General features: G+C 41.4%; 1 protein-coding gene across 1 annotated transcript in view; it reads right to left on the bottom strand.

The window, feature by feature from the left end:
* ablim2 (actin binding LIM protein family, member 2) overlaps nucleotides 1-13234 on the bottom strand; it is a 99251-nt gene extending 86017 nt beyond the window's left edge. Inside the window, exon 1 of the mRNA XM_038731279.1 lies at nucleotides 12942-13234. Within this exon, the coding sequence (XP_038587207.1) occupies nucleotides 12942-12954 (13 nt within the window). The 5' untranslated portion in view covers nucleotides 12955-13234. The remainder of the gene's footprint in view (nucleotides 1-12941) is intronic.
* Between the last annotated feature and the right edge of the window lie 666 nt (nucleotides 13235-13900).

The following is a 13900-nucleotide window of genomic DNA, read 5'->3' as shown; positions in this document are numbered from 1 at the left end:
CAAACAACAATGCAGTCTCCAGGAACTATCACACACACACACACACACACACACACTCAGGAGAACGTGAATTGATGAATAATTCACTGAAGCTCATTGATCTTTGTGTTTTTCTCCGCTTCTCCACACAGAGCAGTAATCTGATCCAGGTTTTAAGTGCAGAGTTAGCTCCCAAGGAAGCTGCACACATTCCCATGATGCATTTGAAAAAACACAAAGGACAACATTTCCTCTTTCCTTGTATAAGGTCCCTTCAAATAGCTCCATCAGACATTTGTTCTTCACCTCAAATTTGTTGCAGAGTTATTTTAGGAACATATTACATCATAAACTGCAAACCCTGTAAGAGCACAATGCAGTAAGTTGTTAAACAAGCTTTGAATACAACGGTGCATGTTTTAATCTGTTTCTCTTTACTTTGACAGAGTCCTGGTGGCTCTCAAAGCTTAGTAGCATAATTTCTACATACCAGCGCTAGGCAGTCAATCTTGCTAGCTAACTGGACTCTTTGACTCTCTGGTTCCTAAAAGGTCAGCCCTGCAAAACAGGTTTGCTGTTGGTAAATATATTTGAGTGTCAAATTTAACAAAAGTTGAACTTGACATAAAGGACTAGCACCTAGCACTGATTTATGTCGCCCTATGACAGCCTCAAAAATCCAGTATAGGTCAGGATCTAATTAAGTTCACCTTCAAAAAAACACCAAGGGGCCTAAAATGAGTGCTCAAGGACTCCAAGTTCTCATCATACTTCCTATCTTGAGGTCAATGCTGGAGATTATAACCTTTGAGACTTTTTCAGCCTTTTCTTCTTTCCTCCCAGTTTAGTTACCTATAAAGAAAAAATTGATGTCATGACGATGTTAAATAAGTTGAAATACTGCATCTAGTACAATATCTAGAATTTCAATGTCATTTACAACATCTTGCTTCTAGATGCCCAATAACAGCGTTCCATGACTATGCAGTCACACGGTGAGAAATACTTATTGCCATTTTGGCATTTCCAGGACAGCCACTAGGTTTTTCCAGTTTGAAAAAGGGAAGCAGTTCAATCAGAGGAAGTTCATTAGCCTCAAGATGAGGGTAAAATGAAACGCAAGATCAACTTTGTGGATTGGTGTGACGTTTGTAGTGGCCATTGAGCAGAACAGCTATGATGAAGAGGGAACTGAGCCTGAAGGCGAACATGGTCTATTGACTGAAAGAATCAGATCATGGACGCAAAGACAAAATGAGTTTCTGTCACAGGGTGTCTGGACTGAAATCCAGAAGGAGCTCAGAGAATAACAGGTGCTTTTCATTCCATTGCACTGAAAGGAGTCAGTTGAGGTTGTCTAACATTTGATTCTCCAAAGGATCCACCAAGATACCCCCTGGACACCTCCAAGTGAAAGTCCTCTGAGTCCAATAGAAAGAAGACCCAAGGACAGACCCAGAACACCCTGGATGGATTACATATCCAATCTAGCATGGGGACATTTCCCAAAGATCCCACCAGGAGCTGGATGCAATGATGTCTGGGCTACTTTGCTTAACCTGTGGCCACCTGAATCTGGAATGCACCGAATGTTCGGCCACCGAAATGAAATGGCCGAAAATAGCAAACAAATGAAAAAACCCTCTTGGGCCTCGGACCCATACTTGTTCGGTATTCGGCCAAAACTTTTCATTGCATCCCTAATAAGCAGCTTAACATAGGTGGGTGGAGGGATAGTTGGACGGTATGTTGCGAGTGCAGACTTCCAGATGTGTGGTGAAAGACTAGTAGGAGCTTCAGCTGAAACACTAATTTTGAGTCTTCACATTTTTGTCAGCCAGGTTCATTAAGCACTGCGTGGAGGTGAGAAACACTGGTTATTTAGAAAGGTGTGTAAGAGAGATCAGTGAACCCAATAAGACATTTGTTTCTGTGTGTCTGTGTGTACAGGAGTGCATATTTCCCTCTGCTCTGCTTAATGAAGATTTTTAAGATTTCTAGGTCATCATTAGAAAAAGAGTCGCACCCATTCCACTGAAACAGAATTTAGACATCTCATGGGACGCTCAAACAGACAGCTGACACATTTTAGTAAAACCTGATTAAATGAGTGAAGAAACACAACTAATGCAGAATGCAGGTGGTTCCATACAGATCACAAGGGCTCAGTGAACGCTTTCATCAGTATGAAGATGATTTGAATCAAATGTTTTTTTTAGAGCAATTTGTTAGACAGATACCATCATCAAAACACCAAATAAGGGAACATCCTTTGGAAGAATGGTGTTCCTAACTTCACTAGAGTTCCAGAGACTTGGTGAATCTATGCCAAGCAACACCAAAGCTGCTCTGGTGTCTGATAGTGGACCAGCCCAGTGTCGCTAGGCATTACATTCCATACTGTTTATGTCCAATGCAAACATAAAAGAGGTGGTGTTATGCTTATTTTCAGGTTCAAAATCCTATTTAGGGGTTGTACCAGAACAGGTTTACATGGTTTAATTTTCAAAAAACACCATATGTTTGTCATACTGCACATTGCTACAGCTCCTCTTTTCACCCTGTGTTGAAGGCTTTGTTTTAGCTATGGAGTGATACATCTTGTCTCTAAATAATCTTTGTTGGTAGTTGCACATGCTCAGTCCCTAGTTAAGGACTACTAGCCAATCAGAAGCAAAGAAGGGCGGGGCAATGAGAAGAGAAGAGGGCCAATGAGTGTTTCTGAGGGCGTGTCTGACTAGCCAAGCGTTATATGAGTAGGAAGGAATATAACTCAATAAAGGAGAGGGGAAAAGCCAAAAAGCATAATACCACCTCTTTAAGTGCTGTGCCTTTCAATTAAAAGTGTGCCTTTTGTTTGATGAAGCAGAAAGTCAGGCTGGGAGACAAAGTTAACGTCTACTAGATGGTTTAACACAAAATTCTGTACTAACACACATGGATTAAGCATCCTCTGACATTTAATCTGGTGCCCTAAACTAAGACTGTGAACAAAGACTCGTAAGAAGTAACGATTTGATACTTATCGTGATAATTATCGATTTTTATCATGATAACATTTTTGGTCGTATCGTCAAGCCCTAATCCAGGGTTTTACAGAATTATCCAAAACAGCATCTGCATTCTTTCTGGTGATAGGGTTGCGACATACATCTAAAACACATTCTCTTGGTGTTTCCCCAAATTTGTGTAAAGATGCAGGCTTAAACAGTAAAACAGGCAAAGGAAATCCTCATCTCCCTACCAGCATCTCGCTAGGTTTTGCTGTGGCTAGACCAGCCACTAGAATCCCACTACTCATTTAAATTGCTAGCTGCTGTCCTGCATGGGCAAACACAAAAAGTAAGGGGCAATTTGGTTCAGCAGAGAGTAGACTGTCTCATTACGCATACAATATTTGTGCAGTTAACAGTTTAAGCAAACAGCAAATAGCGTATCCAAATAATGAAGAGTTAAGAAAACAGAATTGCAGAAAACTACAGAGACAGTGAAACTTTTGTCACATAAATTCCTTAGCGATAATAAAATAACTCAAGCTTGCTTTTGGTGCTCACTTGCTACACTCGCTGATCCCTTGGCTTTTTACATGTTTTCCTATTAAGAATAACATGCGCAGTTCCCTTATAATGTTCATTTAACTACATGGCTGTAGTTATTCACATGCTACATCTGCACGAACACAGCCTGTAACTCTGTGTGCTGTAATTCACTGTAAAATGTATGGCTGACCTTGATGGCTGCCATCACGCCTAAATGTCACACACTCAGCATGTTCAACACAGAAGAAAAGCAGCAGACTTAACAGGAAGTTCCATGAGTCATGCTGGAGCTGTGAGGTATGCAGGGAGGAATGAATAAAGTATGACTCAACGGACAGATCTTTGCAGAACAGTAATCTGCAATAGGAAAACCTAAGTTTTTTTAAAATTAAATATTTTCCATTTCTTTTACATTCAATTCACTTGTGATACACATATTAAGGGTGCTTTCTTGCTTTTGATTGAGCTAGGCTAGCATTTTCCCCTGCTTCATTTAAGCAAGGCTAAACACACCAACATCTTTGTGCTCAACACACATGAAAATTCTCCTCTGACTTTGGTAAATGGAACATAAGCTAACTGGATAAACATACTGTTTATTATTCTTTCACTTTCACTTTTGAGTTTGTGTCCCATGATGAACTGATGAATGATGACATTCAATCATACATATTGTTATATTATAATATAATTACAGTATTATCCAAAAACATCATATTCTTCGAAAGCTGTGATGTGACCAAACTATTCAGGCACGTAGGACAAACAGCATGCCATTCCTGCCTGTATCAGAGGCCCATGTAAAACAGCAAGCTGCTGGGAAATGTCACAAACCCACACCACATTGCAGGGTTAATTGCTTCTGTGTGTATGTGTGTGTGTGTGTGTTGCCACAGTGCAGCAGCTTAGCACCAGTGAGGTCAGCCAGTATTTATCCCAGTAAGAAGAGGTGTGGTGTCAGCCTGACTGCAGTCTGGATCTGCCCACCAGTTTGTTGTGCACTGTTCATTTTACTGTATCATTCAGCAGTGCTTGGCCACCACTATAAGCAGCAAGAGCACGACTAAAACAGCTAGAGAAACTAGCTGACTCACTGTCACGGTTTTCCTGGGCACAGAGCCTTTGTTAATGTTATTAGCAACAGTTTTCTTTACCTACTATGACAAGTCAAAATGTCTGCAGTGAATGTTTTGGCATGGCCCGAATATTCGAATATTTGAATATTCGACCATTGGGTACACATTCGATTTTCAATTATGAGATTCGATTATTGAGTTTTTTTTGTGTGCCTGACCTCGGCCAACAGCAGTGAACGCAACGCTCCAGTTCACATCAAAGGGAAAACGAAATGAAGCCCTCAGCTGTGTGGAACTGAGTGATGACTGCAGTAGTGTGGAAGTTATGGTGTTTATTGATTTTACAATTGCTTAATTTCATTACAGATCAAAACAGTCAAATTTCCTACATTTTAAAATGAATCAGTAAACTGTAGGCTGGAGACAAACAGTAACACAATGAACGCATTTAAATCAGCCTAATTATATTAGGCCGATTGTAGAAGAAGAGCATTTTGTCGCTATAATTAAAGTTAAAAGTGAATTTTGCATAATAACGTGTTAGATTTAGTTCTGCTACCGGAAACACTAAACTATTAGCGCGCAACCAGGGGGCAGAAAGCAGCATCCTGTCCTCGCGGCACATCAGTTTAAACGGCTAGCTCAGAAATTGTAATGACTAACTTTTTACTTATTACTCATTTAAAAAGTAATATTACTTAACTTATTACTGGGTATTAAAAGTAAATAGTCAGGTTACTCGTTCCGTTACAATGACTTTCGTGATGGGAAACCTGTTTAGCAGCGTATTTTAGATATGAATCCACTTTACCGGAACAATAATTAACCTGAGGAGGCAACAAGCAGCCGAACTGAAAACATATGATGCAGCATCCTCTGGTCTGAGAGGCTGCATCATATAGGCTGATCTTGTATTCATAACAGCATCAATGAGGATGATTTTTACAGTACTTAACTTTTTTAACCTCACTGGCTAAAACAGAGAAAACAAAGCACGTCTCTCCCGACTTTTTAAACTAATTACGTAACCTTATTCATAACAGCATCAATGAGGATGATTTTTACGAAGCACATATCGTTTCTTAATGCCACTGTCTGAGAACAATTAAGCAAGTGTCTCGACAAACAATTAAGCAAGTGTCTCGACTTTTGAACTAACGTTAGTGTTTTGCACGTGCATTTATAAGAGAAGTATTCAGTGCTTTTACAAAACACAAAACATTGTTTAACGCCACTCTCTCCTGCCGAGTGAATGCTTCACTGGCAGTAACGTTAGCTGCCGGAGTTTCTCTCTACAGGCTAAGTTTCAAACAAACAAAATTGTTCGGGGTTGAAAGCTTTTTTTGCTGGTCACACAACGGTTACGGAAGACCATGTTCTTTGCATCTCTGAGTGTGACACAGCTCCGTTAAGCCTAATGGCAGTATTTACAGCTGTGGAAAGAGCGCTTCTCTCCCTCGTTCTTCTTTTAGCTTTTTGGCTAGCAGCTGACAACATTACGTCCAGTTTCGCTAACCTGCAGCGCAGTCAAACATGTTATATTAATATGCGATATGAAACACAAACAAACAGATCCATCTCTGAAATGGCAGTTTGTTATTAAGTCAACAAGAATTTACAAACAATGCGTAATCTACGTTGATCCCAGCGTATGACTACATTCTTCTGACCGGCTACCGAAGCGCTTTTGCCCCCTGGCTGCGCGCGCATCCAGTAGTGTTTGTATACAAGAAACCCGTCTATTAGGCAACTATCTAAGCGTCGAAGCTCAAAAAAATTACATTCGGGCCAGCCCTACAACAAATCAGTGATTATCTTGAATTCTAGTGTCTTTTTCGTATTAGTTTACTTGCCCCAAACAGCCAACGTCCCAACTGTATGTATGTTAGCAATAAGCTAGCCAGCAACCTCTATGCCAACAGTCATTGTTTTGGGTTATTTCCTGTTTTATTTTGAATCCTTCATATATGTCTTGTATTACTTTACCTCCTGCCTTTGTGTGTTTTCTAGCCTTTTTGACTGTCTCCCTTGCCCTAGTTAGTTTCACCTGTGTCTAGTTATCCTCCCCTCTCTTCTGCATGTCCCTATGTTCCCCTTGTTTGTGGTGGGTTTGTCTTCGTCTTGATGTCAAGCATACCAGCCTTTCCCTAGTGTTTCTCTGTGTGTCTTCGGATATTCATCCTGTTCTGTTGGACTTGTTTTGATTCTTTTCTGTGCCCATTTGGATGGGTTTGCCTTGTAGTCTGCTCATGTGTTTTTGACCCTCAAAGCCTTGGCTGAGTGATCATATACCTGAATGGGGCACGGGCTTCCTTAGCAAACCTACCTAGCAATCTGCCTGCATTCTGGCCTGCTAGCAACAAGTCTGCTAGCAGCCACCAGTTTGCACTCAGGTCAGCAGCCTTTGCTGCCCAGCACCACTGAGTCACTGCTGCCCAGTGCCTCAGAGACTCAGTTGCCCACTATCACTAACATTACATTTACTCATTTGGCAGACACTTTTATCCAAAGCGACTTACATTTAAGCATTTGACTCAAGTTGAAACAATCTCAACTCGTGCCTCGCCTCAGTTAGCACCGCACAGGCCGAACGTTCAGTGCCAACCTTGGAGTTTAACAAAACATTCCAAGCACAAAGTCCACTTACTGGAAATTTTTCCAGAACTTTCCACCACATCTGGTAGGCCATAATCACAGGATGAAAAAGAACAAGCAAGTGGACTGTCGTGCTAAACATTTTTTGTTAAACCTTTATAAAAATTTATTTAGAGAATCCTGACACTAACCGATCCAAACTAATCATATCATTATTGTTGAAAAGATTGGGTTATTATTTTGGTATTAACTGATAATGATCACATGATTAACAGATTAATATAAAATAGATTATTAAAATCTTTAGTTACAGTCCCAATCATGAGCTATTGCTGATCCTTTCCCATTCCTATGGGAAGACATAGATAACTAGTGTGGTATTCATGAATTCTGTACAGTAATACATATATACAGCAACTAAAAAAACTGCCAACCCACTACATATAATCCAGATGGAGCATTGGCTATCAGCCTGGACTTGATAAAACCACACACACACACACACACACACACACACACACAAAGATCCTCCTGTGTTATCTATAGATATTAGCACATTCTTGCTAATTCTCCAGTATTTTCCCCTTTCTCTTTCTACTGTATGGTCTCTCCTCCACAAACACTTTGTCAAGCACAAACTGCACATATGTAAACACACATATCATCAGTCTTGACAGAGAACACACAGAAAAGCACACACACACACACACACCCTGGAGGCACATGCCTTTCAGCACAAAACTCCTGCACACTGCTGCTAGACTTGTGACACAAATTAATTTAACAGCACAGAGTCAGAGGGAACCAGCTGCAACAGTGTGACAACTGCCAAAAGATAATCATATGTGTGTATGTGTGTGTGTGTGTGTGTGTGTGTGTGTGTGTGCTGTCTAGCTAGTAATTATCCAAGAGTTCCTGGTTCATAGCTGGTACCAAAATGTGTTTTTCTCTTAGTCAAGGATTTTGAAATGTTCTAAAACATTAATCTAAATGTTTGCAACAATAATGTGTTGTTGGGTTTGAACTTTGATTTGGATTGAGCGTTTCTGACTATAGAACTGGTTCAGGTACAGTTGGTGAGCACGGGGTTTTTGTACAGGTACAGTGGGTACGGAAAGTATTCAGACCCCTTTAAATTTTTCACTCTTTGTTTCATTGCAGCCATTTTCCAAAAATCAAAAAAGTTCATTTTATTTCTCAGTAATGTACACTCAGCACCCCATCTTGACAGAAAAAAACAGAAATGTAGAAATTTTTGCAAATGTATTAAAAAAGAAAAACTGAAATATCACATGGTCATAAGTATTCAGACCCTTTGCTCAGTATTTAGTAGAAGCACCCTTTTGATCTAATACAGCCATGAGTCGTTTTGGGAAAGATGCAACAAGTTTTTCACATCTGGATTTGGGTATCCTCTGCCATTCCTCCTTGCAGATCCTCTCCAGTTCTGTCAGGTTGGATGGTAAACGTTGGTGGACAGCCATTTTCAGGTCTCTCCAGAGATGCTCAATTGGGTTTAAGTCAGGGCTCTGGCTGGGCCATTCAAGAACAGCCACGGAGTTGTTGTGAAGCCACTCCTTCGTTATTTTAGCGGTGTGCTTAGGGTCATTGTCTTGTTGGAAGGTAAACCCTCGGCCCAGTCTGAGGTCCAGAGCACTCTGGAAAAGGTTTTCGTCCAGGATATCCCTGTACTTGGCCGCATTCATCTTTCCCTCGATTGCAACCAGTCGTCCTGTCCCTGCAGCTGAAAAACACCCCCACAGCATGATGCTGCCACCACCATGCTTCACTGTTGAGACTGTATTGAGCAGGTGATGAGCAGTGCCTGGTTTTCTCCACACATACCGCTTAGAATTAAGGCCAAAAAGTTCTATCTTGGTCTCATCAGACCAGAGGATCTTATTTATCACCATCTTGGAGTCCTTCAGGTGTTTTTTAGCAAACTCCATGCGGGCTTTCATGTGTCTTGCACTGAGGAGAGGCTTCCGTCGGGCCACTCTGCCATAAAGCCCCAACTGGTGGATTGCTGCAGTGATGGTTGACTTACTACAACTTTCTCCCATCTCCCGACTGCATCTCTGGAGCTCAGCCACAGTGACCTTTGGGTTCTTCTTTACCTCTCTCACCAAGGCTCTTCTCCCCCGATAGCTCACTTTGGCCGGACGGCCAGCTCTAGGAAGGGTTCTGGTCGTCCCAAACGTCTTCCATTTGAGGATTATGGAGGCCACTGTGCTCTTAGGAACCTTAAGTGCACCTTGGCCAGATCTGTGCCTTGCCACAATTCTGTCTCTGAGCTCTTCAGGCAGTTCCTTTGACCTCATGATTCTCATTTGCTCTGACATGCACTGTGAGCTGTAAGGTCTTATATAGACAGGTGTGTGGCTTTCCTAATCAAGTCCAATCAGTATAATCAAACACAGCTGGACTCAAATGAAGGTGTAGAACCATCTCAAGGATGATCAGAAGAAATAGACAGCACCTGAGTTAAATATGAGTGTCACGGCAAAGGGTCTGAATACTTATGACCATGTGATATTTCAGTTTTTTCTTTTTTAATAAATTTGCAAAAATTTCTACATTTCTGTTTTTTTCTGTCAAGATGGGGTGCTGAGTGTACATTACTGAGAAATAAAATGAACTTTTTTGATTTTTGGAAAATGGCTGCAATGAAACAAAGAGTGAAAAATTTAAAGGGGTCTGAATACTTTCCATACCCACTGTAGGAAGCTTGGATCCTGACAAAGAATTGGATTTTGTGTCAGGTTTGGACAGTTTTATTGTGTAAAGCTTCAGGCTGGGGTAAGGTTTGGGTTCAGTTATGTTCAAATATATATTATTAAAAAAATATAGTTTCAGAACTTGGGTTGGGTTTTGGGTCTTAAATTCGGTAGTACCAGTCGGGTTGAATAGTCTGGTCTCAGGAAAACAAAAAGTGGATCAACTGTCATATTGGGCTATCTGGATAAAACTGACTTGACTTGATGAAAGAGTAGCGTGGTGTGTGTTGAGTGGACACTTCTCATCATTGTTTTTTCCTACAGAATCTTTGCACAAAGCCACAGGGCTGTATAGATTGAATATATGCTACACTGATCCCAGCTGTCTTCCCCTAAAGAACCAGCCGTGAGGATATCACCAAAGAGTCAGCAGGTTCCCACCGTTAGGTTCAACTGTACGAAAACAGGCAGATAAACAGCTTGGGAAACAGTATTGATCAGACTTCTCTTTATGTGACCTGTGGCAGTAATCTGAGCTGGAATTAACAGGCTATTCTACCATCATCCATCCCTATTAGTCACTGATAACTAATCCCTGTGGTGAAGGGACTCAGTGCTGTCGATGTGTGTCAGCTTAGGAGATACCTAGGAACTAAACACACATCCAGTTAACAGTGTAATCTATTGTAACTCTTTAACCTTTTGCTGCTGCATGGATGGAGGTAAACCAAAGATAGAGTTAATTATATTTTTCTGGAATTGAAAGAATGACTGTTCTGCAGATTGATTGTACTGCTGCTCAGGGTGTGTTCATGCCAAGCCTGTTCTAAGAGATTTATTTAAACTCCAGCGCACCACGCCTGTGGTTTGACCAGGTAAACAATGTCAAATACAGGTGGCACTAAACAACCACACTGCCTGTAAACGCGGATCTCAGTTTTCTTAGCATTTTTTTTCTTCTTTCTTCTTCTTTTTATCCAAGAATCCCATAGGGTCGGAACAGGATGCCAGCACAAATTACTTTGTGTTGTACTGATCAGGATGGATCAGGAAAACAGACTGCAGATGCATTTTTAGTACATAATTCAGAACATAATTTATACTAGAAGCCTCACGTTTGATCATTTGACCGACTTCCTACCGGTTCTGGTAGGATAGCAGGACAATTCCATTATGTTGTCACAATCAGGCTGAATTGCAAAAAGCCAGCTCCAGAAGTCGACAAGAAAAATAAATAATTTATGTTTTCCTTTTTTTCTGCCAAAGTCATTTCACTGTGGAGTGAAGTGTGACTATTTGATCGAGAGACAATTGGGACACGATCGGGACAAGACTGGGACAGGATAAGGTCACAGGACCAGGAGGGCACAGGAAACCGATGGTCAGGACTGGAAAGGATGGGAAGTTCCGGTGTGTCTCCCCCTAAACTCGACGCAATAAAAGAAAACAATGCCAAAGCACAAATGCCCCAACCCAGTGAGATGATCAATCACCAAAACAGAAGTTATTTAAAAGTCCATGTAACCTTTGTTCCCTGCATCACTTGTAATTGAAACCCCTGCTGCAGAGAGATATTAGGTAGAGAACCAGCTCTACATGTGAACCACCACTGTATAATTACTGTACATGTTTACAGGCTGATGCCCACATGTGGTCACTTCATTTCCTGGGATTTTTTTCTTATATGCCACTTTTGTAAAGCACTTTGTGGCTTATCCTTGTGAAAAAGCGCTATAAAAATAAAGTGTGCTTACTTACTTTACTTCTTATTTTCTTTCAAATTCAATTCTCGCTCCACACACACACACACACACACACACGCTGTTTATCAGGAGCAGCTTGCCCCTACATGTGGAGACCAGCTGTCATCACACGCAGGTAGAGATCTAAAATGAATTTTCATGCTCACGTCCACTCACACATCCAGCCAACATTCTGCAAAAGTTAAAAGGTCAGCCTTCTGCAAAGAGGGGAGACAAAGTCCCAGACAAACGATGGCCCTTCGATTGCACTTTACAGCCGTGTGCCAATGAATTTCGCCTTCCGTCTCGACTCCCAGACAAACTGCAGCACTCTCATTAACAGCTCCAGCAGTGCTGCAGAGCACAGATCCATAGAAACCATCCCTGCTTTCTGTTTTGAGGAGCTGGATTACGAAGGATTAGGAGCCTGATAAGAACTATATAGTGTAGTGGCTATATGTGAATAAGAGTTCATCTGGACAGAAAAACAAACTTTTTAGGAGGCGCATTGTCATAAATCTTAATTTCAGTCATCTCTGGATAGTATGGTGCTAGTACCGATGAGGTGACCCCTAAGGTTCCTTGAAAAAGACCTGCCGTGTCCAAAATGTGATCTCATAACCTTAGTACTAAGCTTCTTCATTCACACATAAGACTGACCACAGATTGTTGTTATTAACTAGCGAACACACAAACATTCAAACATGTATGTAGATGTGCCTCCATCTAGAATTTGGATTTTATCCATTATGACATTTTATTTACAACTACAGCCCAAACTCAGAAGGTCTTTGTGTCGGCTGAAGCATTACATGTATGCATTACAGTGCAGTTCTCCTGCTACAGGACTTGACAGGACACAGGCCTGAAATGAACACCTGCCTTGTGTTGCATTTGCTGAATCCTCCTCAGGGACAAAGCCAGGTGTGACAGCAGCCCGCCAGGAGCCAGGCCTGCTGTAATACACCACAACAATGCCTCTTTAAACCAGGACCAGCAACATGATGAAAAGAGCCACCAAACCCACTGTGGGCGTTTCTGCATCCTGTCTAATTAGCCCACATGACATTCATTTTCACAGGGACAAATTTGAGGTTATTGTAACACATTTTAAATGCATAATATAGCCTACACATTTTACACGGGGGGGTGGGGTTGTGTGAATTAGGGCAGAGCTACCAAAGACTCAGCATTGATCTACACAGCTCATACGAATCCCTACAGGAATATTTAAAGTTAGCGTTATTGGGACTAGACTGGATCCCGTGCAACCTACAATGATAATGGTCTTACCAGTGCTGCTCATGGTGCCAGTCAGATGTGTCCTCCCGTCAGATGATGCACAGTAAATAAGCCACTATCCACACTGACAGTACATGGATGGTGCCTCGGTGCCAGGCAGCAGAATGAATGCAGGCAAGTGTTCGCCCGGGAGTGCTGCAGAGATCCGGGCTGGCCCTGGCTGCTGAGGCCGCAGAGATGTCCCGACACAGCCGCACTGAGAAGACAATGTCCTGCACACACTGCAGCGCTGCGCTGCCTCTGTACGGAGGACGGTGCAGGTTGGGTGTGGGCGCACAGAGGAGAAACGCCACAACAGTTAAGCTGGATGGAAGAGTAAGTCAAGTTTCCGGTGTGACATTTCAAAATAAAAGCCGAGTCCGGCAACTCTCTGAGGATATTTTAGGCATCTGCGCAGCAAAATCAGTTCTCCCCTTCTATTGTTTTAGTGTTAAGTTTTCCCTATCTGGTCAAACTTATTTAGGCAACGTCTGGGAATTATAAATATCAATACCACCAAGCCAATTATGTACCCTATTTAGAACTGTGTTAAGTAAAGTAAAAATAAAGAATATTCATACTTTTATTTGGAAGAAATTCCCATCCTTGGTCATATTCAATCAAATTAAATATGAAAACAGATATCAAATGATATCAAGCCTTAAGATCCCCAAACCAACCAATAGCTACTCCTATGGCAATTCAATTGAAGTGATTCACTTAATAAGTGACAGGTGATCGCTAGTTAATGAGCTCAGAATGGAAATGTGAACATCTAACTTTCCATGAAAAATGTGCATCTCCATCTGCCAAGGAAGAGCAAATAGCTTCAGAGCAGCTTCATGAGATTTACTAGTCAGATGGATTTAATCTACATTTTAAAACAGGGCTGTTTAGCAAAATGGGCTCAAAACAATAGGTAATGATGTAATAAGTGACTTTTTTATATTTTACTATAGTGGCGTAAATTG

The sequence above is a fragment of the Micropterus salmoides genome, unplaced genomic scaffold (genome assembly GCF_014851395.1).
Source record: "Micropterus salmoides isolate LMB-PRFRI ecotype aquatic unplaced genomic scaffold, ASM1485139v1 Ms_hic_scaffold_2, whole genome shotgun sequence".
Lineage (NCBI taxonomy): Eukaryota > Metazoa > Chordata > Actinopteri > Centrarchiformes > Centrarchidae > Micropterus > Micropterus salmoides.
Note: the sequence above shows the minus strand (reverse complement) of the source record. Positions and strands in the feature narration are given on the sequence as shown.